The sequence below is a fragment of the Trifolium pratense genome, linkage group LG4, assembly GCF_020283565.1.
Source record: "Trifolium pratense cultivar HEN17-A07 linkage group LG4, ARS_RC_1.1, whole genome shotgun sequence".
Lineage (NCBI taxonomy): Eukaryota > Viridiplantae > Streptophyta > Magnoliopsida > Fabales > Fabaceae > Trifolium > Trifolium pratense.
In genome coordinates, this window is record NC_060062.1 from 6,084,589 (window position 1) to 6,106,145 (window position 21,557).

At 33.9% G+C, this 21,557-nt stretch overlaps 4 protein-coding genes, 1 long non-coding RNA gene and 1 pseudogene across 6 annotated transcripts; all 6 read left to right on the top strand.

Moving 5' to 3' along the window:
• The first annotated feature begins 133 nt into the window (after positions 1 to 133).
• LOC123922010 lies at positions 134 to 1,240 on the top strand. The gene is made up of 4 exons (XM_045974754.1): positions 134 to 204; positions 343 to 527; positions 642 to 882; positions 972 to 1,240. Exons 1-4 carry the CDS (start codon positions 174 to 176, stop codon positions 1,238 to 1,240), a joined length of 726 nt encoding a protein of 241 aa, XP_045830710.1. The 5' UTR covers positions 134 to 173.
• Positions 1,241 to 1,934: 694 nt separating this feature from the next.
• LOC123920328 lies at positions 1,935 to 2,391 on the top strand. The gene is made up of 3 exons (XR_006813602.1): positions 1,935 to 1,984; positions 2,102 to 2,169; positions 2,299 to 2,391. It is a non-coding gene; the product is annotated as an uncharacterized LOC123920328 (long non-coding RNA).
• A 1,428-nt stretch (positions 2,392 to 3,819) lies between these two features.
• LOC123924087 (macrophage migration inhibitory factor homolog) lies at positions 3,820 to 6,718 on the top strand. Of its 2 annotated transcripts, XR_006814585.1 has the most exons (4): positions 3,842 to 4,039; positions 5,860 to 6,060; positions 6,147 to 6,254; positions 6,378 to 6,718. XR_006814585.1 is itself a non-coding variant. In XM_045976850.1 (3 exons), the coding sequence occupies exons 1-3, from the start codon at positions 3,929 to 3,931 to the stop codon at positions 6,411 to 6,413; spliced, it is 348 nt and encodes a 115-aa protein (XP_045832806.1). In that variant the 5' UTR covers positions 3,820 to 3,928; the 3' UTR covers positions 6,414 to 6,718. The 2 variants fall into 2 exon arrangements, 1 of the variants encoding a protein (XP_045832806.1); XM_045976850.1 differs by lacking the exon at positions 6,147 to 6,254 and having other exon boundaries at positions 3,820 to 4,039.
• Positions 6,719 to 8,896: 2,178 nt separating this feature from the next.
• LOC123923506 (PRA1 family protein B4-like) lies at positions 8,897 to 10,000 on the top strand. Its single transcript, XM_045976193.1, has one exon. The coding sequence runs from the start codon at positions 9,110 to 9,112 to the stop codon at positions 9,776 to 9,778; it is 669 nt and encodes a 222-aa protein (XP_045832149.1). The 5' UTR covers positions 8,897 to 9,109; the 3' UTR covers positions 9,779 to 10,000.
• A 3,830-nt stretch (positions 10,001 to 13,830) lies between these two features.
• LOC123924309 (probably inactive leucine-rich repeat receptor-like protein kinase IMK2) lies at positions 13,831 to 17,429 on the top strand. The gene is made up of 2 exons (XM_045977153.1): positions 13,831 to 15,881; positions 16,605 to 17,429. The coding sequence occupies exons 1-2, from the start codon at positions 14,120 to 14,122 to the stop codon at positions 17,216 to 17,218; spliced, it is 2,376 nt and encodes a 791-aa protein (XP_045833109.1). The 5' UTR covers positions 13,831 to 14,119; the 3' UTR covers positions 17,219 to 17,429.
• A 326-nt stretch (positions 17,430 to 17,755) lies between these two features.
• LOC123922011 lies at positions 17,756 to 20,974 on the top strand (annotated as a pseudogene).
• The last annotated feature ends 583 nt before the right edge of the window (positions 20,975 to 21,557 follow it).

Below are 21,557 nucleotides of genomic sequence, written 5' to 3' on the forward strand. Positions count from 1 at the left end.
ATCTTCTATATCTTCTGTCATAAAATTGTGTAATGAAATAAGCTTTCTCCTCTTGTGCTAGGATGAGGAGAGAAAGGAAAACACAAACTTTTACTGCTAAAAAGACTCAACTGGGTAGAAACTTGAGGAAGAATCAACTGGGTGGGGTCATATTTGGATGCACTTGGACTACAATGAAAGAATGTCTATCTAAACAACTTTTTGGTTAGTCTTTTGCAACACCAGTATCCGATCAACTGGACCGCCTAATTTGGTTCAGATGTCGGTAATTTCTTCCCATTGATTGTGAGACTATGGGATCACTTATTAGTAACTAAGGGGAATTTTTATTTGTTTTAACAGGCTTACCAGCTCCACACTTTTCCTATGTGAAAAACATAGAACCTGGATTGCCTTTGTTTCTATTCAATTATTCTGATAGGAAGCTTCATGGAATTTTTGAGGCATCTAGCAAGGGAAAAATGTATATAGACCCTTATGCATGGATTAATGATGATTATTCTGATGAAACACAATATCCAGCACAGGTATTATATGCTAATTGTTCTCTAGCTACATACTAAACTATAATATATATGATGATGATCATGTTTTGTGTAAGGTTTATAAATATCGATACTCTCGTGTTATTGATGTTTAAGGTAAAAGTTCGTGTCAAACTTCAATGTCGTCCGTTGTCTGAAGATAAATTTGGACAAGTTATTGTAGAGAACTACTACGATAATAAGCATTTTTTGTTTGAGCTAGATCGTAGTCAAACAAACATGCTAATGTATTTACTTACTTCCACGGCAATAGCTCCTGGTACACCTGTACCACGATGTAATACAAAGTGGAGAAATGTATGTCCATCTTTTCCATCGCGTGAAACTCCGAAGAAAGGTGAAGTATTTGGAAATCAATGAATCACATATAATGCATTTTAATCATTTAAATAGTGGGAAAATTTATTAATATTACTTATTTTTTAGATTCATACGTCCATTCAACGCATACTCACCCAATTAAGAAAAAGGTAAACGAGAGTGAGAAAATTCGAATATTTAAAAAATTGATGGAATTGGATGTTGGCAAGAAAAGTCGAGATGTTGGCAAGAAAAGTCGAGACCTCTTGTTGCTAGACAATGTAAAGGACACTCATAATGAGAGCAAGATGAAGGATTATATAGAGGCACCACCACCAGGTTTAGCGAAGAAGGTGAGAATTTCAGTGCTTCATTCAAAAATCTATACACCATGATACAGGTTGTTGATTTCTATGAATAAAAGTATTTTAACTAGTATTAATTGGTTGCCCTCACCTTAGACACCACCGTATTAATTAATCCTATTTATATTTAATTAACTTAACTTTTTTTTTTTAGTCTGTGGAAAGAGTTGAGGCACTGGAAGCTTTTCAAAAAACTAAGTCACATGAGAATGGTCACCTAGAACAAAAACTGGTACAATTAATATGTTTCACCATCATTGCATGTCCAAGAGATAACAAAGTCATAATCATAATTTAGGGGCACCCTTAACATTTGATATCTTCAATTGTACTTAGTTTATGTTTTCATATTTATCATTAAGTCATGTCCTCCACATTACTATAGAAATTTTTTTCATTTATGCAAGATGACCAATTTTAGTTATGTGTTTTCAGTCTGGAAATTCAATCAAATATTTTCAACATTTGAACTCTGTTAGCTTATACACTTCACAAGTACAAATGAAAGGTGAGGTTTAAGTTTTTATTGGAGGAAATAGTTGTATTCACTATTTTTTTTTTTTTGAAATAACGACGAAAGTTAGAGACAGGAAAATAAATCTGATCATCAGAATTGGTTTTTCAATCTGGTCACCAAATTTTCAATTTTTTTTAGTAGTGTTTGGTATGACGTGTGATAATGCTTGTCTAAATTTTATGAACAATTTTGTGTGCGCAGTTGGTAGTACTATTACAAAAGAAAGGTGGATCTCTGTACAATCAAATTTCGAAGAGGTAAAGTATATTGATATTGATATTGATATATTAATGGAAACATCCAATGATAATTATTCATAGTTAGATAGATTGTTATACATAATTAATTATACATCACTTGAATTATATTTTCAGAGATTTGATCTTGCTGGAATGGAACTTAATGGTTCGCTTCATGAATATAATGGATTTGACTCTTTGAAGTAAGACTTTATGGTTAATTAGTTTTTACTATTCATCTATATTTTTTTTTTTATGAAATTAATTTACCATGAGAACCTTACTCTTTCTCATTGTATTGATTTTTATTTCACCATTAATTCACTTTGTAGATATACTCTTGGTGGCTTTGAGGAATGTAAAATGGTTCCATATATGGAACTCTTTGATCCATGTCTTGAGGCAAGGATGGAACTAATGAGTTGTTATGTTGGAGATTTTTTTGATGCTATTGATTTCAAGGAGTCTACGGGACCAAAGGAGTCAAAGTTTTTGAAAACATTTTAGATACGGTAAGTACATTTATTAACAATATAAGTATATCATAAAATAGAAGTAATTTTATTATCTCCTTAAAATTAATTTGTCTAATTGCAAAAATTAACTAAAATATGACATTGCATATTAGCTTGATTATGCATTCAACTTATAAAGCTAATATAATACTATTATATTTTGCAGTTTTCTATGGCAACTAAAAAGTGTTTATGGTAACAATGAAGGGAGATAAACATCAATGGTGACCTTTGCAAAAAGTATTAACGATCATGATAAGCTAATTTCGAATTAAATATAGTTATTTGAATATAATTAATATATAGGATATAAAATTGTATGAACTTTTTTTTACTAAAGCATGTTGAACTTATGCTGTTTGTATTATTTTACTCTATCTTTTAAGATTGTAATATTCTACTCTTGACCAATTGATACCACTATTAAGTTTTAAGGAATTTCAATATTGACAGCAAAATAAATAATTGTTGGTTTCTATAAGTTTCGAGAAATAATTTCATAATATTTATGTCAATAGATAAATTTAAATAAATCAATTTAAATAGGTCCACTTAGAATTTACGATGTCTTATATTTTTCATCAATTGCATATATCCCCTTCCAACCTCTATTCCCTAAACTCTTCAAAAAATTGTCTATCCTCCTTTTCCATATTCATCAGCCAAAATAAAAGTTACAATTATTGGGATAATCCTGCACTATTTAAATAAGAAAGTTAGATAATGCTATATTTTTTGCAGCATCCATGGGAAAAAAAAATTATTTGCAATTTATTGTCAAAATATTTCAATGATTTTAATTCTAACTTCCATCAAATACATAGTTAAAAATTAGCATTTTTAAACATTAATTCATTAAATAACTGATGTATTTGATCTATAATATGAACTAGATATATCAATTATTCAATAAACCTAACAAAAAAATATTTAATTATATACTTTCTTCAATTCTTATTATAAAAAAAAATTATTTTTTAGATTCATAAAATGTTTGATGTATCTAGTTTATAACATGGTTTAGAATTAGATCATCAAATATTATACTCCCTCCGTCTCAAAATAATTGTCACTTTAGGAATAAAATTTTGTCTCAAAATAATTGTCATTCTCACTCTTCAATATAATATTTTCCAATTGTAATCCTAATAATTATTATATATGTATTATTTCCAAGAAAACAAACTTTTAACTAACAGGAGTAATTTAATAAAAATATTATTTCTTTTAACAACATAATTACATTTCCGTAAAACAATCTTAAATGACAAATTTTTTGAGGAGGAGTAAGAATGTAAAAAACAAAAAAAACAACAACATAGAAAACGATGTAGTGTCTTGATTCGTTGGTATTATAAAGTGTTTAGATTTTCAACCAGTGGTGTGAGTAGGAGTAGCTCTGTCTGTCACTGTGAATTGGAGAGAGAGAGAGAGAGATACCGAAACGATGCCGTGCCTCAACCTCTCCACCAACGTTAACCTCGAAGGTGTCGACACCTCTTCCATCCTATCTGAAGCCACTTCCACCGTCGCATCTATCATCGGAAAACCTGAAGCGGTACTCTCTCTATGTTTCTATGTCTGCAATTTTTAGTTTGTTTGAATAATTTTCTAGGGTTTGTATTGATTTTGTAATAGTGATAGATGATGAGCTTTTAGATTCTGTTAGGGGTAAGGGTTTGCTATGTTCTGTGCGACTGTGACCTAATTTCTTAGAATGGTTTGAAGATAGAAAACTGTGTTTTTTGGAAGCTATAATCAAAATCGATTGTTGGAAATGGATTTTTAGTTAGTTTGTTTTTTCTACAATTGGCATCTTAGTTCAAGGTTCAAACAGGCTTATTGCATGTCTGGATTGTAGATGAGTTTGACTGAAACAATGGTGTGACACGTCATTTTTGCGTAAGCTATAGTTTAAAACTTCAACTGAAGTTACCATGTCACCGTGTTTTGGTCAAACTGACTACTACTCAAAGCATGCACCTTGTTTACGGTGTACCCCCATTGTTAAAATGGGGAGACTCTCCGGTCACTATTCATTGGATAACTAATGTATCTGATTTATATTATAGACCAGAACCAGATACATCTGTTGTTCAATTAACCTAAAGAAATGATTATTTTTTTTTTTTTTCTTATAATAGGGACCGGAGAGTGTATACCAGTGATCCCTTTCCTTTTATTGACAGTTGTTTTATTATTTGAGAAAAATAAATGAACCATGAAGATCTTGCTTATTTTTAATTATACATGAGGGGAACACCGGTGTACCCCTATTTTAAAGGGAATACCCTAGAATCAGCCAGTTGAAATGTATTCAAGTTTGAAACGGAGCCTTGATATTGCGGTTGGAGTTGTTACCCTTTGATTATTTCAAAAGATTTAGGTTGTGGGGTTGTAGTTAAGTATTGATCTTTGATATACTGGAAAATTGTAGACAAATGCTTCTGATGTGAAGAAGCTACAAAAACCTTGACAACGTGTCTGCAATTGTTGTTTCCATGTCACCATTTTTTTATTCAAAACCTTCATTATTAGATCGTAAGTGGAAGATGGAGATTCAGTCTTGCAAATCCAGCTTACCCACTGTAGAACACCAATGGTTCAAAACTCTTATCTGGGTTCCTGTTCTGCTAATAGCGGGTGTTGGACATGATTTCCCTCAAGATACTCTTTCAGTCTTCCTCTATGGCCTGTCTGCAAATACAGTGTTTTGGCCTAAGTTGTTCTACATTTCACTGTGTATCTAACCATTTCATGTTTCCAGTATGCATTTGTCGAACTGCCTGTTTGAACAAGTGTAGTAAAAGGCTTGTGAGGTTTCCCATAAGCCATTCCCTGTGTAGTGTGTACTGTAGCTTCTCCTTTCTGGTTCAGACAAGGAACCCCTTTAGCTCTTTGTTGAAAATTTTAACACACTCAACAAATTCAGGTGTCTAACATGCTAAGAGGGATGGTATAGGGGGACTAAAAATATCCAGAATATCAAAAACCACACCAGCTTGGGTTTTATAATGAATTACATGATTTATTTAATTTATTTGGAAAGTTAAAGTCAAATTCAAATGCTTCTGTTTGATATTTTTCTAGTTGCCTTTCCCGACTGCTTGGTTCCTTTCTTTTAGCCAATAAACCCTTTGGAACCGTATGGATGTCTTTCATGTCCCATACTTTAATTAGAACAAACAATTTTCTTGAGTGTATTTTAAAGATGCTTTAGATTGATGCTGGATCCATGGTTATACATACATTTAATTGTCTTTTGTGGTTGATAGTTTTTTCTCTTCTATTATATTCTCTGATTTGCCACAATGTTTTCTAGCTTTGACTAATTCAGTGTGTTTTAAAGCATTAATATGACCTTTGCTGGTTTTGCAGTATGTGATGATTGTACTGAAAGGATCAGTACCCATATCTTTTGGTGGGACTGAGCAGCCAGCAGCTTATGGAGAATTGGTGTCCATTGGTGGTCTTGGGCCTGATGTGAACAAGAAGCTTAGTGCTGCAGTTGCTGCAATTCTTGAGACCAAGTTGTCTGTGCCCAAGAATCGATTCTTCTTGAAATTCTATGACACCAAGGCAAGTGTATAAATTTCTAAGTTGTCCTGAAAAGAAGGGTTGTTGCCCTAGACTCTTTTCTTATTGCATTCTTCGTTTTTGTTTAGGCGCATCAGAGTCAAGAATATGCACAGTGTTTGCATGCTTTACATCAGCAATAGGGCATGTAAATTAATCCTTACTGTTCAAGACTGTTAGTTAGCTCCTTTTAAGATGTAATTAGTAATTCTATCCGTTTCTTCTTGACATCAACTCACTTTTCCAGTGTCTACTTTTATGCATTGTAAATAGTTTCTTCTATTTCTTCTGATGACACTTCTGATATGATTGTTTTGCAGGGTTCCAACTTTGGATGGAACGGTTCTACATTCTGAATTCCGTGTTAGTTTGGTTATGGTGCCTTGAATGTTCGATGGAGTGAGTCTTCATAATGTTTCACTTCTGCTTTTGTGTCTATATTTGATGTTGAAACATAAGTACTTGAGCATTTCTGGTAACCTAAGCAAGTCATGCAAATCAACTTGATTGATTGTATGGACAAATGGGAATTATGTGTGTTTATGGTTTCTTTTGGACAACAATTATTTATCAAGAACCATCTAAATTGGATATTTGTATTGATGATGCATTGTGTTAAACATGTTACCTAGATGAAATCATTGTCTTTGTTGCTTACTAATATGATGCCATAATAGTTCTATGATAGATTAATGTCTGGTTTTTGTCATAGTTGTGAATAGTTCCCAATAGCGGTGTGATTGGTGCTTTGACTTCTGATCCGGTGTTTTCCAACCAGTATCGTGTCACCTGACCCGTGTTCTCACATTTGACTTGTGCTTTCTTTACCCTTTTTTTTTTTGGTACATAAAGGGGGTAAAGCCCCAACTTTCTTTACCCTTTTACTCTGATTGTTTGACAATTCAAAGGTTCCCTATGTTTCCCCTTGTTTCTCTTTTAACCTTCTGTGCCCTTTTTTTTAAAAAATCTTATCCGAGTCTCTTATCTGTGTTTTTTCTGTTATATATGTCTCACAAAGTTCCAAGCACATGGATTTTTAGTTATGAATCTTGACTATTCTCGTATTCTTGTTGGCTTCTGCTTATCCAATATAACAGTAAGTCACTGTCTCTAAAGTGCGAGTAGCCTAGCCTCCCTTATAAGCAAATTTAATCTAATGTATAACTATGTAATGTAATTAACCCTTCCAACCTCTCCCTACTCTCTCTCTCTCTCTCTCTATGTATATATATATATTGCCCCTTCCCTCTCTAACTCTCTTCGTCTTGCTCCCTCAGAATTGGTAAATATTGTCTTCTTTTTTTTTTTTTTAAGCCAACACGCACACTAAACCATAAACAAAGAACCGTTTTCTCAAAGACTCGGTTGAACAAGGAGAGTTAGAGAGTTAAGGGTGTGTTTGTTACATGGATGCAAAAATTAATCTTTACTCAAGGATTTTAACTTAAAAGGTTTGGTTAACAATTACTCCTAGGAAGGCGAAACCTTTACTCAAGCAATTCAATTCAGCATGTTACAGCACAAATGCGGTGGCAGAAACTTTATGTGTTGGTGGAAATGCAATGTCGATGCGAGCATACCACAAAATACAAATTATACAGGCTGGGGATGGTGTGTGAGGGACTCAGAAGGGATGGTGTGTGAGGGACTCAGAAGGCTCTTTTGTCGCTGCTAGTACAAATAACAGTATCCATAAATTCACGGCAGCGGAAGGCGAAGCTACGGTTATTATGGAGGCTATGCGTGAAGCAATTTCTAGAGGTTGGTCCAATACTGTCTTTGAAAGCGATTCTAAAGTTGTGGTTGACGACATATACGGTAACCACCAAGGAGTATCGGAATTGAGTTCTCTTATTTCATCAACTAAGCTATTGCTACAATGTAATACAAACTATGAGATTAAGTTCATTAAGCAACAAGCGAATATGACGGCTCACACTTTAGTTAGGGCGGTCATTTCTTGGTATGGTTGCAGTGCACTTATTTAAACAGTGTCGCTCGTTGTATTGAATCATTTATTATTAATGAAATGAGTTGATTGTGTTTGTTTAAAAAAAAAATTACTCCTAAGAATATTTTTTTATTTATTTTTAAATAAAAAAAATTTCACACACATTGTGGGGGGATATGATGAGGATAAATACATTCTCACTATTCTCCTAAAAAGTACAATTTCTAGTTAATAGACTATTTCACAAAAATACCAATGAGGATAATTTTTTTTTTTTTTTTTTACGGAAAAGTAAATTATTTTTATTAGTAAGTAAAATCATGCATTTATTTCCTTCATAGTAAATGTAGACCACTGAAGTTTGTCAATCTGATGGTTTGGAGAAGAGAAATAGTAATCTCATTAAGAAAAGGTTGAAAAACATGAATTTAAACTCTTCTAACTATCACTTTAAAGTCTGTCAAAAAAAAAACTATCACTTTAAAGTCAATCTCATGTATAACTCAATTTTTTTTTTTTAATTTATTTTATAAAACTCAAATAAATCTTCAGCAAGTTTAACACCCAAATGGAAAGCCTGACCATTCAATCATATATCAATTAAATACAAATATTTCATTTATAAGTGATACAAAATAATTTTTTCACCAATTAAAAGAAATTTAATTTCTCTACCCAAAAAAAAAAAAGAAATTTAATTTAACATTGATAGATAGATTAATTAAATTAAGTAAAAATAAAGGGTATTAAATTAAGTAAAAATAAAGGGTAATTATAATTTTTTATTGACTAAATTGACTAAACTTCTACGATACTTCCGCATACGCGTGATATTAACGACGTGTGACGAGTTACAACCAATCACATTCGTACCCGCAAATTTACTGCATTTTTTTCGTCGGTGGATTCAACACCTTAACCATTAAGATTAGATTACGCAATAAATTCACCTTTTCTCTCTCTCTCTCTCTCTCATCAAAAACCAAAAACCCCTTTCATCTCATTCAATTAACAAATTCACGTCACAAACTTTATCTCTCTAAAAATCTCTCTAAAAATCTCTCAACCAAAACCACTTTCTCTCTCTAAACCGTTACAACAATGGCATCCACCGCACCACCTGTCCTTCCCGTCGCCAACATCCCTCCTCCACCACCTTCATCAACCGCCACCGCTACCGGATCTGATGCTCCCGCAAACTCCCCTGCCGTTCGTGTCCTCATCAACAACCTCTCCGAGTCTCTCCGTAACGGCCTCGCTCAGCGTCGTCCATGGACAGAGCTTGTCGATCGCTCCGCTTTCTCAAAGCCGGAATCATTCTCCGAAGCCACGATCCGTGTCCGCAAGAATTACTCCTACTTCCGTGTCAATTACTACGCCATCGTCGCCGGAATCCTTGCGGTGTCGCTTCTCACGAATCCGTTTTCTCTGATTCTTCTCGTCGGTCTTCTCGCTTCGTGGACATTCCTCTACCTTTTCCGTCCTTCCGATCGTCCTCTTGTTATCTTCGGTCGCACATTCACCGATTTTGAAACCCTAGGTATTCTCTCAGGACTCACTCTCTTCGTTGTTTTCCTCACCAGCGTTGGTTCGGTGCTTGTCTCCGCTTTGATGCTCGGTGTCGCTGCTGTTTGTATCCACGGTGCATTCCGTGCTCCTGAGGATCTCTTCCTTGATGAACAAGAAAATTCTCAGGTTACGGGTTTCCTCTCCTTCCTCCGTGCTCCTGCTGCTGCAGCCGCTGTTCCTTCTGTCACCGGACGCGTTTAGATCTGTTAATGGTAACGGTTTCTTTCTTCTGATCCGTTGAATTTTGGTCCGAGATGTGAAACCAGTGCTGAAATATTTTTTGTTTCTTTTAAATTTCTTGATCTGTATTAGTCAATTGGATTATATACATATAGGTGAACATGAATCTTGATATTCTATGTATCATGAATCTTTGTTATTTTGATTTTGTATTATACAGGATTTGGTTATGTTGTTGATGGATCTATTAATTTTCTGTAATCCATTTATTCATTTTGTAATTTTAGTAGCTATTGGTTTTTTGTTTTGATTTATTATGAATCAATAGAGAAAATCAATAGGGAAATTCATCATTGTTCGACATTGTTTATAACACAATAATCGTTATGATGTCCATTTGATATTGCTTAGATCTCATTATTTCTGGTGTGAAGAAAGAATAGAAACTGGGTTTAATCTTTTCCCCTTGTTCTGTTAAGTTGCACAATCAATGTTGTTATGTACATTGGTGGATCGCGGACTTGATAGGGTCAATTTGATGAGGTTAGAATATAAACGACCAGATCTGCCATGACATGATCCCTTGATCGTGTGAGTGCATGGTTCCCCGACTTTGGGGAGTTCAGGTATTCCTGATGTTTGCATGAAATGGTTTTAACTTGATACATTTGTTGAAAGTGACTTGAGAGTTTGCATGTGTCAAATTATAGAGGAAGACGGTTAATTCGATCGTGGAAAAATGTCTCAAATTTTCTCTCATGCTGGTTTTTTCAATTAGAGTTGTGTATGATTAATGTTCTAACTTTGATCTTTTCGGTTCATGAATTGATGATTGGTCTAAACTCTAAAAAGATAAGTGGCAAAAGGGGGGGAAAAACTGAGGCATACTTATACATTAACGAGTTTAAGTGGGATAATCTGCTATATATCTGTCAGATTTTTAGGTAACAATTGTGAAATCCCATATCTGTCAAAGTGTTGAAATGACTTTTTTTTAGTGGATGTTCAATTCTGTTTAGTTTGTATCTTCAAGGAGTATTATTTTGATTATGATCTCAGGAAGATGGTCTGTTTGAGTTTGTTTTGGTTATACTGTCTGTTGGCTCTACTTCCAGAATCTTGTAATCATGTAATTTGGTTGCTGCAAAATTTATGTGAAAATGTTGTGAAACCATTTCACTTTGTAACTTTTGGGGACGAGAGGGAAGGAGATGATTTTGGCTTTGCCATATCCTTAAATCCTTGTGTGTGCGTATATGTTATTTTGTATCGATGTATACTCATTATGGTCCACCTTATAACAAAACTGACAAAACAATGATTGAAAAAATTACTGTAGCATATATTATACTACTCGAGGCTTCACATCACCAAAGAGAGAGGATGGTTTTCATGAATGTAGGAAAGCGGGGCACGTAAAAATGGCATAGACAATTGTATTTTGTTTATTATTTCTTTAATTTAGTTACTATGTGTACAAATTATATTATCGTTTTCACTAATCAATAGTAATTCTAAAAAATTATATTTATATATAAGCTAATTTAAAAGCAATGTACATGTCTCATGTTAGTGATATTATACACTCCAGATAAATTATTGTAGTGGTGATTATAGGGTACACTACTCGTATTGGTCTATCTGGGCAAAATGTGAAATTGAAAATAGAGAAACAAGTTCCTCCTCCCCCATTCTTCTGATGTGAAGTAGAAAACTGGTTTCAACTTTTTCAAGTACAAGTACAGGCACTAAAGTTGAGGAAATTGGATAGTTCTTTGTTTTATCTCATCTGACAGTGTCATTCTTACGTATAGAGCAATTCATAACTAGTAGTAACTTTCTGGAATCTTAGGCAATAATAGCCACAACTGGCTAGCAGAATGCAATTCATGGATCGATTGAGAAAGTAACAAAAAGAAGGAATAGAAGGTTCCTACAAGACTACCCACACCTTTATTAAATCGAGTGATCATGAACTAGTGAGATGCTCCCCTTGGACCTAGAAGTAGGCTTGACCCATAGGCACACTATTCCTTCCCCCATAGGATTTGTCATTGTCCTCAAGGACCAATGTCATGATAAATGTGTTTGTGGGGAACCCATGTAGCACTCTCACAGGTTAACCCTTCCCAAGTCGCACCTTCACAGGTTAACCCAAGTAGAAACTGAAGGGTTGTAAGAGGTATCCAAGGGCTTCAAAATCAGACTATTCTGAAACAGTTGCGTAAAGACTAAAGAGCAATGTTATATCGTGGGAGATTGAGACAGTATGTGGTTGTACCACTGCATTCAAGGACTTAGAACAGATCAATGGATCATTTGAGCACCTTCTTGTAGTGTGGTTGACCAGGAATTGTAATCCGGCGATAGGGATTTGATAGGGACCTAAACGATCATAAATCCATGAGCCAATATGGAATGTATTACCACGAGGTTTGACGTCCTCCATAGCCTTCATTTGGGGTTGTACATTGGTTAAGTTTGTGCTTCAAATTAGAGAGGATGTGTGGAGTAAACAATCAACAACTATCAACAAATCTAAAAAAAAAAAAAAAAACATCAATGACAAAAGTATTAGGCACATAATCCTACAAAGCATGCAGAGAGACCACATAGATGAGATGACCTCAAAGGGGGTTAGGCCAGTGTGGGAATGGACAGTAGTTTATATTCAGCACAATGATGGATAGTGTATGTGTATCACAGAGTAGGCTTAGCATGGACAAAAGCGCATAAATATTGCTGGGGAGTGCGATTAAGAACTTGAGGACTAAATTTGTAATGTAGATTTGAAAATAGTGAGACAAAATAGGGGATCAAAACTCAGTTTTAGCCTAAAAATTATTACCGTGTTTTTGGTTACATTTCAATTTTTGGTTTGTTGTTGAAAAAGTGGAATATATGGCTTCATTCTTAATCAACCAATTTTCAATTTCTTTATGTTCACTTCTTCACCATGCATGCTGGTCCAAAATATGCCCCAAAATTATTAAAATACACCCAGTTTCGTTGTGACCTTGACTACTGAATATTTCCGAACGTAAAGAACAATTCACAACCCTTATCATGTGCTGTCTTTGTTTTTCTACTCATTCCACTCCAATAATGTATAGAATAATGAATTATGAAAGCTTCAGGTGAGGTGGGCAATCCGTGTCATGTTAATACCCATCATCACTAAAAAGGTGCTGCTTTTGATAACCCCTTTTATATGACAAACATGATGAAAACCCAAAAGAAGAAACCTTAGTAACAAATTATCATTTTTTCTTGAACTAGGTACTTCACAAAATTTGGTAATTCAAGGCTAATCAAGCTTTATCCTTTGTAACACTCTCTTAGTTGCTAATCTCATTCGATCTTATTACATAATTGGATTATGAATGTATCGAAATTGTAAAGACATTCATAAATATCTCTTTTATTAGTTATGTTGGTTGACAAATATAATTTTAGGTAATAAATTTAGTTCGTGTGTGTTTTTTTGTTGGTTAAAGTAATCCATAAAATTATCAACAAAAAAAAGTAATCAATAAAATTACAGCAATATTATAGATGCATTTGCAATTTGGATACTTTTGGAGATTATTGTGACATCCAATTACACTTTCAGAGATCAAAATTGATGTTTGCCAAAAATAATGCTCTAATTTGTTAAAATAAAAGGTTAATTTTTTTCTGGTAAAATTGGTCTTTGAATTAGTATCCTTTATCCAAATACCTAGATTTAAAAAAACATTGTTAAAATTCAAATGTGACACTATAAATGATATAAATCCTACCTAAATTTAGTTGCACTTAAGCCAATAAAAGAGATTAATACATTACATATGATGAGTGAGAAAATTTGTTGGTTTATTTATGAAGTAAAAAAGTCATCATGGTGACATTGAACAAAAACGTGGCAGTGGGTCCCTTATTAAACCCAAGACCAAATCCAATGAAAAGTAGCCGTTGGGGACCAAAATTAACCTCATTATTCTGATCGGTGCTGCTCACGCATTGTCTCTTATGCCCCAAACCAATCCGTTACATTAATCAGATAAATATGCACAAATAATTGAATATTGCATAAGCTAAGAATAATAATGTAAACTATAGTCACAAAAACTAGCCGTTATTATTAACATAAACTGCAACAACCTTTGACCCATTCTTGTACTATCTACTAAAAATTGCTCTTTTATCTCTCACTTCGTTAAACCATAAACCTCACTTCAACTTTCTTCATTCATTCACAATCTCACATACCCAATATCAGAAATCTTTCTCTTTCTCTAAAGTTTTCATCTTTCTTCACTCTCTTATTGAAAGCTTGTTTCTTTGCATAGCATAGCCATTGTTGTTCTTAGTTCAACTTCCATGGAGAACAATACTTGGCATAATGCTAAAGATTTGATTTTTGGCTTAAACCCATTTCAGAAATGTAGAAAAAATCAAAAGGGTAGTTTTATTTTATTGAGTTTTTTACTTTTTGTATGTTTTAGTGTTGAACCTGTTTTAGGTCATTTATGGGATGGTGTTGTTGTAACACAATCTGATTTTCAATCTCTAAGGGCTATTAAAAATGAACTTATTGATTCAAAAGGGGTTTTGAAAAGCTGGAATGATAGTGGTTTAGGTGCTTGTTCAGGTAATTGGGTTGGAATCAAATGTTTGAAAGGTGAAGTTATTGCAATTCAACTTCCTTGGAAAAGTTTAGGTGGAAAAATTTCTGAGAAAATTGGTCAACTTCAATCTCTTAGGAAATTAAGTCTTCATGATAATGCACTTGTTGGTTCAATTCCTTTTTCTCTTGGTTTTCTTCCTAATCTTAGAGGTCTTTATCTTTTCAATAACAAGCTTTCAGGTTCTATTCCTCTTTCTATTGCTAATTGTCCAATGCTTCAATCTTTTGATGTTAGTCATAATTCACTTATTGGTAAAATTCCTTCTGGTTTAGCAAATTCAACTAGGATTTTCAGGATTAATTTGAGTTATAATTCACTTTCTGGTTCAATTCCTAGTTCATTCACTATGTCACATACTTTAACTATTCTTTCTCTTGAATTCAATAATTTAACTGGTCCTATTCCAAGTGAATTAGGTAAACTTACAAGGCTTAGAATTCTTGATCTTTCAAACAATGCTATCAATGGTAGTTTTCCTTTAAGCTTCTCTAATCTGTCTTCTCTTGTTTCATTGAATGTTGAAAACAATCATCTTGAAAACCATGTGCCTAATACTTTTGAAAATTTACATAACCTTTCTGTGATTAACTTGAAGAACAATAAGTTTGATGGTAAAATTCCATCAACACTTGGAAACATCTCAAACATTAGTCAAATTGATTTGTCTCAGAACAAATTTGTTGGTGAAATTCCTGATTCTTTTACTAAACTAGCAAATCTAAGTTCATTCAATGTCTCTCATAACAATCTATCTGGTCATGTTCCATCTCTACTTTCCAAAAAATTCAATGCTAGTTCATTTGAAGGGAACTTTGGTCTATGTGGTTACATAAGTTCAAAACCATGTCCTTCACCATCACCACCACCTCATAATCTTCCAGCTCAATCACCAGAAGAACCTCCCTCAAAGAAACATCACAGAAAATTGAGCACAAAGGACATAATCCTCATAGTAGCTGGTGTTCTTTTGTTGATTTTGTTATTACTTTGCTGCTTTTTGCTTTGTTGTTTGGTCAGGAAAAGAGCTTCTTCAAGCAGAAAGAGTAGCAAAGCTGCCAAAGCTGCTGCTTCTGCTAGGAGTGTGGAGAAAGGCGGTCCAGCTGGTGGTGAAGTTGTATCAGGAGGTGAAGCTGGTGGAAAACTAGTTCACTTTGATGGACCATTTGTGTTCACTGCTGATGATCTTTTGTGTGCTACTGCTGAGATAATGGGGAAAAGTGCTTATGGAACAGCTTACAAGGCAACATTGGAAGATGGTAATCAAGTTGCTGTGAAGAGGTTGAGGGAGAAGACTACTAAAGGACAGAAGGAGTTTGAAGCTGAGGTTGCTTCACTTGGCAAAATCAGACATCAAAATCTGTTAGCTCTTAGAGCTTACTATCTTGGACCTAAGGGAGAGAAGCTTCTTGTGTTTGATTACATGAGTAGAGGAAGCCTAGCATCATTCCTTCATGGTAAGCACTATAACCAAGTAGTTCTTATAATTTATTTGAGTTTTCGGATTAAGGCAATCATTCTTAGTACTAGTGGATCAAGATTCTGACTTTGTATTACCATTCTAGACTTGATTTTCAAAGTTGGAACATTTACTATCTAATCTTGATTCAATGGTTCAGATTATGTAGTGGTGTTTAACTAAGTAGTTCTTAGAATGCATTTGAGTTTCTGTATTCACGCAATCAAACATTGCTGTTGATATGTACTAGTGGATCAACAGTAGAAACGGCTCATGTTCCGACTTTGTATTTTAATTTTGGACTAGATTTGCCATACTTGAATCATGGACTGATCTGGTTTCAGTGGTCCAGATCACATAATTGTGTTTGATGTGTGACTATGTAACTTCATGGTAAGCACTAAGTAGTTTTTAGAATGCATTTGAGTTCTAGTATTCACACAATTACACGTAGTCGTTGATATGTACTAGTGGATCAAGATTTGAAGGCTCATGCTTAGACTTAGTATTCATTATGGACTTGATTTGTCGAAGTTGAAACACAGACTATCTGATCTTGATTTAATGGGTCTATCTCATGAGACTGTGTTACTTCGCGACTGATGAGAATCCGAAACTTACTTAGAAGCATTGCTAATCTTATCTGTCAATAAATATTTTATCTCTTAATTTACATGACAATATTTCTGATATTGACATATTTCTAAACGTATAACTGCAGCTCGCGGACCTGAAATCATCGTCGAGTGGCCAACAAGGATGAAAATAGCAATTGGAATCACCAATGGGCTATGTTGCCTTCACAATCAAGAGAATATAGTACATGGCAATCTGACCTCAAGCAACATACAATTAGATGAGCAAACAAATCCTCACATCACAGATTTTGGTCTTTCAAGACTAATGACAACTTCTGCCAATACAAACATCATTGCTACAGCAGGAAGTCTTGGCTATAATGCACCAGAGCTTTCAAAGACGAAGAAACCGACCACAAAAACCGACGTTTACAGCCTCGGTGTTATCCTTTTGGAACTCTTAACTGGTAAACCACCTGGAGAACCAACCAATGGAATGGACTTGCCTCAATGGGTTGCATCGATAGTTAAAGAAGAGTGGACCAATGAAGTGTTTGATTTGGAACTCATGAGGGATGCACCAACCATAGGAGATGAACTTCTTAATACATTGAAATTAGCTTTACATTGTGTTGATCCTTCACCTTCTGCAAGGCCAGAAGTTAAGCAAGTTTTGCAGCAACTAGAGGAGATTAAGCCAGAATTGGTTGAAGCTGAAGTTGATGATGATGGAGCTAAGGTTCAAACAAATGAATAAAGGGTTGGAGATATTTTAGTCACTTGAATGAGTGGAGAAAAGATTATATATACATATATATTTTATTCTTTATTTTTGTTCATTGATTTTATTATTTATGTATATAGGAAGTGAGTGAGGATTTTGTTTTAGACATCAAGGATTCTTTTAAGTTTGGTGAATAATGAATGTTTTTCAATTGCTATTTAAACTAAGATGATGCTTTTGTTTTCATTTGATTCAAATGATGTTAATTATATGTTGGCTTCTTCAATTGATAGATGAATTTACTTTTTTTTCTCCTATTTACACAAAAGGAATATACGAGACTTACAATTTTTCTCAAAGCTTCTGGCTCTACCTGAACAGGCCCTGGTAATAGTCTGTGCAGGTTGGGTAGCACATGGCCTCAAAATTTTGAGGGCCTCCAAATTGTTTAAGACGGCCCTTTACTTGAGCTTCCTTCATCACTTGAAAGTTGAAACTATACTTGTTGAATGTAAGTTACTGAAGGCTGTATCGTTCCCTTCAGCAGTTGTTGAACAATTCACAGTAGAAATGGCTCATGTTCCGACTTTGTATTTTTAGTAGTTTATATGTACTGGTGGATCAAGATTAGAAGGCTCATGTTACTGATTTCGTGGTAAGCATTAACTAAGTAGTTCATAGAATGCATTTGTGTTACTGTATTCGCGCAATCACACATTGTCGTTGATACGTACGTACTAGTGGATCAACAGTAGAAACGGCTCATGTTCCGACATTGTATTTGAACTTGGATGGACATTTTCACATAAATATTGGGTTGAATGTGCAAATAAATTTGATGAATTTTACATATCAACATCTACCTAACTAACATAGCAAAATATCAGACAAGATTTAAAATCAAGGTTACAGCGAGGACAGAAACCAATGTACTTAGAGAAAGATCAGAGGTGGAGTTAAAAGGGTTTGGTGGCATCAGCCCCATAAATCCCTCAACATATCACAATATCATTCACCAAATGTAATTTGTTTGATTATATTATCAAATTGAATAGGACTGTGCTTAGTCTCATCCTATGCATATCCTTCCTGCAGCTGCAGCTGAAGAATTTGATTTAGACGCAAATCTATAGTTTGATGTAAGTAGACATGGTTAACATAAGAGGGGAGATGAAATACCATAATCACTTATCAGAGGAATTCAAGGATCATTAATTTCCTTGATCATATATTCTCACAAGACCATGCTTCTTCATGTTGGTGTTTGGAAGAACTTGTTACAATACTTCAATGCAGAGAGAAATATGGACAGATTGTTATGCCTGTTTTTTTATAGGTAGATCCTACAGATGTAAGACATCAAAAGAAAAGTTATGAAAATGCATTTTCTGAACACCAAAGAGTGTATAGCTCCCCACCAAGGTGCAAATTTGGAGACATGCTTTGAACAAATCTGCTAATTTATCAGGAATTAAGTCATCAGATTTTCGGTAAGTTTTATACTAGTATTTATTTATTTACCTCATGAAATGTGGTGACGAGGGTACTGCAGGTTCGAACTCGCACTTCAGCATATCAAATGTCCCTGCAGTCTTTTATCATCTGAATTGTTGTTATGGGACAAGTTAGCCCATCACTTTTAATAGTTAAAATATACCAAAATTACACTATTAAGGGCCCGTTTGGATTTGACTTATTTTTGAGCTTATGAAAATAGCTTATGCAAATAAATAAAGTTTTATGTTAATTCATAAGTTTTCACTAACAAAAATTGTATCTTCATAAGCTGTTTTCACATAAACTACCTTTAAAAGCTTATAATAATATTGCATAAAAGCTTACTTATTTGCATAAGTTATTTTGCATGAGCTAAAAAATAAGTCAATCCAAACAGACCCTAAATATATTTCAGTCTCACAACAAACTTCCATTGAATATCTTAGACTTTGTCTCTTTTATTGTTGTATAGGAATGATGTCCAACTTCTTAAAGAAATCATCAAATGTGTGTTGATGAATTTGAACAATAAGCACCTAGTTAGCTCAAAAGGGCTCATTGGAATTGACAAACCAATTGCACATCTCAAATCATTGTTAAGCGACGAGTCAGAAGATGTTCGTGTTGTTGGGATTTGGGGTATGGGCGGTATTGGCAAGACGACCCTTGCAGATGGAGTATTTCATCGACTACAATCTGAGTATGACAGTTATTGTTTTTTAGTAAACTTAAGGGAAGAATTAGAAAAACATGGAATGGTTTTCTTAAAAGAAAAACTTATTTCTGCACTATTAGATGAAGATGTAAAAGTTGACATTGCAAATGGATTGCCTCATTATGTTGAAATGAGGATTCGTCGCATGAATGTTCTTATTGTTTTAGATGATGTGAGTGATATTGATCAACTCGAAACCTTATTAGGAGATTATGATTGGTTTGGATTTGGTAGTAGAATCATCATAACAACTAGAGATAAGCAAGTGCTTTCTAAATATGTTGATGATATATATGAGGTAGGTGCATTGGACTTTGAAAAATTACTTGAGCTTTTCAATTTGAATGCTTTCAAACAGAAAAACATGAAATGGAGTACTATGAGCTATCAAAGAATGTGGTGAATTATGCTAAAGGAATTCCATTAGTTCTTAAAGTTTTGGCTCATCTTCTTCGCGGAAAAGATAAGCTAGTATGGCAAAGTCAGCTAGACAAGGTTAAAAAAATGCCAAGTAAAAAAGTTCTAGATGTTATGAGTGGTTTTTAATGATGTTTAAATTGATCATGTACTCTGACGGTAGGGGACTGAAGCAATTAGAAGTATATGGATGCAATTGCCAACACTTAGGAAGCTGAAGTTAAGCCCTTCTATATTTGCTAATATGAGAAATCTACAATTTCTTTATGTCCCTAGTGCATATGATCAAGATGGTTTTGATCTTCTTCCTCAAGGACTTCAATCTATGCCACCTGAACTAAGATACCTCAGTTGGATGCATTACCCTTTGAAATTGTTGTCAGATGAATTTTCAGCTGAGAAACTCGTTATATTGGACTTGTCATATAGTGAGTTGAAAAACTTTGGCATGGAGTACAGGTTATAAATTATACTTAGAATCAATTTTGTCACCAAAACTTATCTATCTCCTATTTTTCTTCAAGTAAATGAAAATATGAAGTAGTCCTTAACATTTGCTACATACGTCATCTTAGTCTCTACTATTGTATATAACAAAATGTTCAAGACTAATGAGATAGATGTTAAAACATTAAGAACTACTCATTATTTTCTTTTATTTGAAGTACATAATTAACAACTTAAGCTCATATTGATGTGAAATCTTCATTTGATTTATTTTGTTGCAGAACCTACTGAATTTGAAAGAAGTTAAACTCTTTTTCTTGAGGTTCCTGAAAGCGCTGCCGGACTTTTCAAAGGCCTTGAATCTAGAAGTGTTGGATATCCATTTTTGTGGTCAGTTGTCTAGTGTGCATCCATCTATTTTATCTCTACAAAAGCTTGAGAAATTGGATCTTAGTCATTGCATTTCCCTTACTGAACTAACAAGTAATACTCATTTAAGCTCCCTCAGATATCTCAACCTTAAATTCTGCAAAAATATAAGAAAGTTCTATGTGACATCAAAGAATATGATAGAACTCGATTTACGATACACACAAGTCAATGCATTGCCTGCATCATTTGGATGTCAAATCAAGCTTGAAATTCTACATTTAGGAAACTGTTACATAGAAAGTTTTCCTTCATGTCTTAAGAATCTGACAAGACTACAATAGAATGCACAAATAAACATTATGAAATTTGCTTACCAACATGTATCAGCTGCAGAACATGATTTTCATAATAAGTTCAATGATTATAACGATCACAATGATTGTTGATGCTAAGCTAAATATGGTCTATCATCATAATGCAGATGTGACAATGTTCTGTTGCAGTAAGCATACTGATATTGTTCAGTGACAACTTAGTCTTTACATAAATTAAATTGCAGATATGACAATGTTCAGTTAGGAACTAAGATGTTGCAAATTTTTTTCTTCCAGACACGAAACATTACTGAGTTTTTGCTAGGATACACAAACATCTACAATCACAATAGTGCCATAAATTAAATTGCAAAGTCATCGCAATATAAGACATTTAAAAAGACATTAAGAGTGTGTTTGGATGAAGGAATTTTTTGAGGTAAAGTAATGTTTTGAGGGAATTCAAATGATTTGAGGTGAATTCCATTGTTTGGATGAATATTTGAAGAATTTTCAAAATGATGGAAATTTATGAAGTATTTTGTTAAATTTAGAGAATTTCAAAATGACACCTAAAATCAAAGAATTTGAAATTCCTTGTAATCTATAA

Coding starts and splice junctions, on each gene's coding strand:
- LOC123924087 (XM_045976850.1), top strand. CDS start 3,929: ATGCCGTGCCTCAACCTCTCCACCAACGTTAACCTCGAAGGTGTCGAC. Junction 4,040..5,859: donor TCATCGGAAAACCTGAAGCG/GTACTCTCTCTA, acceptor CTGGTTTTGCAG/TATGTGATGATTGTACTGAA. Junction 6,061..6,377: donor TGAAATTCTATGACACCAAG/GCAAGTGTATAA, acceptor ATTGTTTTGCAG/GGTTCCAACTTTGGATGGAA.
- LOC123922010 (XM_045974754.1), top strand. CDS start 174: ATGAAAGAATGTCTATCTAAACAACTTTTTG. Junction 528..641: donor AAACACAATATCCAGCACAG/GTATTATATGCT, acceptor TTGATGTTTAAG/GTAAAAGTTCGTGTCAAACT. Junction 883..971: donor GCGTGAAACTCCGAAGAAAG/GTGAAGTATTTG, acceptor CTTATTTTTTAG/ATTCATACGTCCATTCAACG.
- LOC123923506 (XM_045976193.1), top strand. CDS start 9,110: ATGGCATCCACCGCACCACCTGTCCTTCCCGTCGCCAACATCCCTCCT.
- LOC123924309 (XM_045977153.1), top strand. CDS start 14,120: ATGGAGAACAATACTTGGCATAATGCTAAAGATTTGATTTTTGGCTTA. Junction 15,882..16,604: donor CCTAGCATCATTCCTTCATG/GTAAGCACTATA, acceptor GTATAACTGCAG/CTCGCGGACCTGAAATCATC.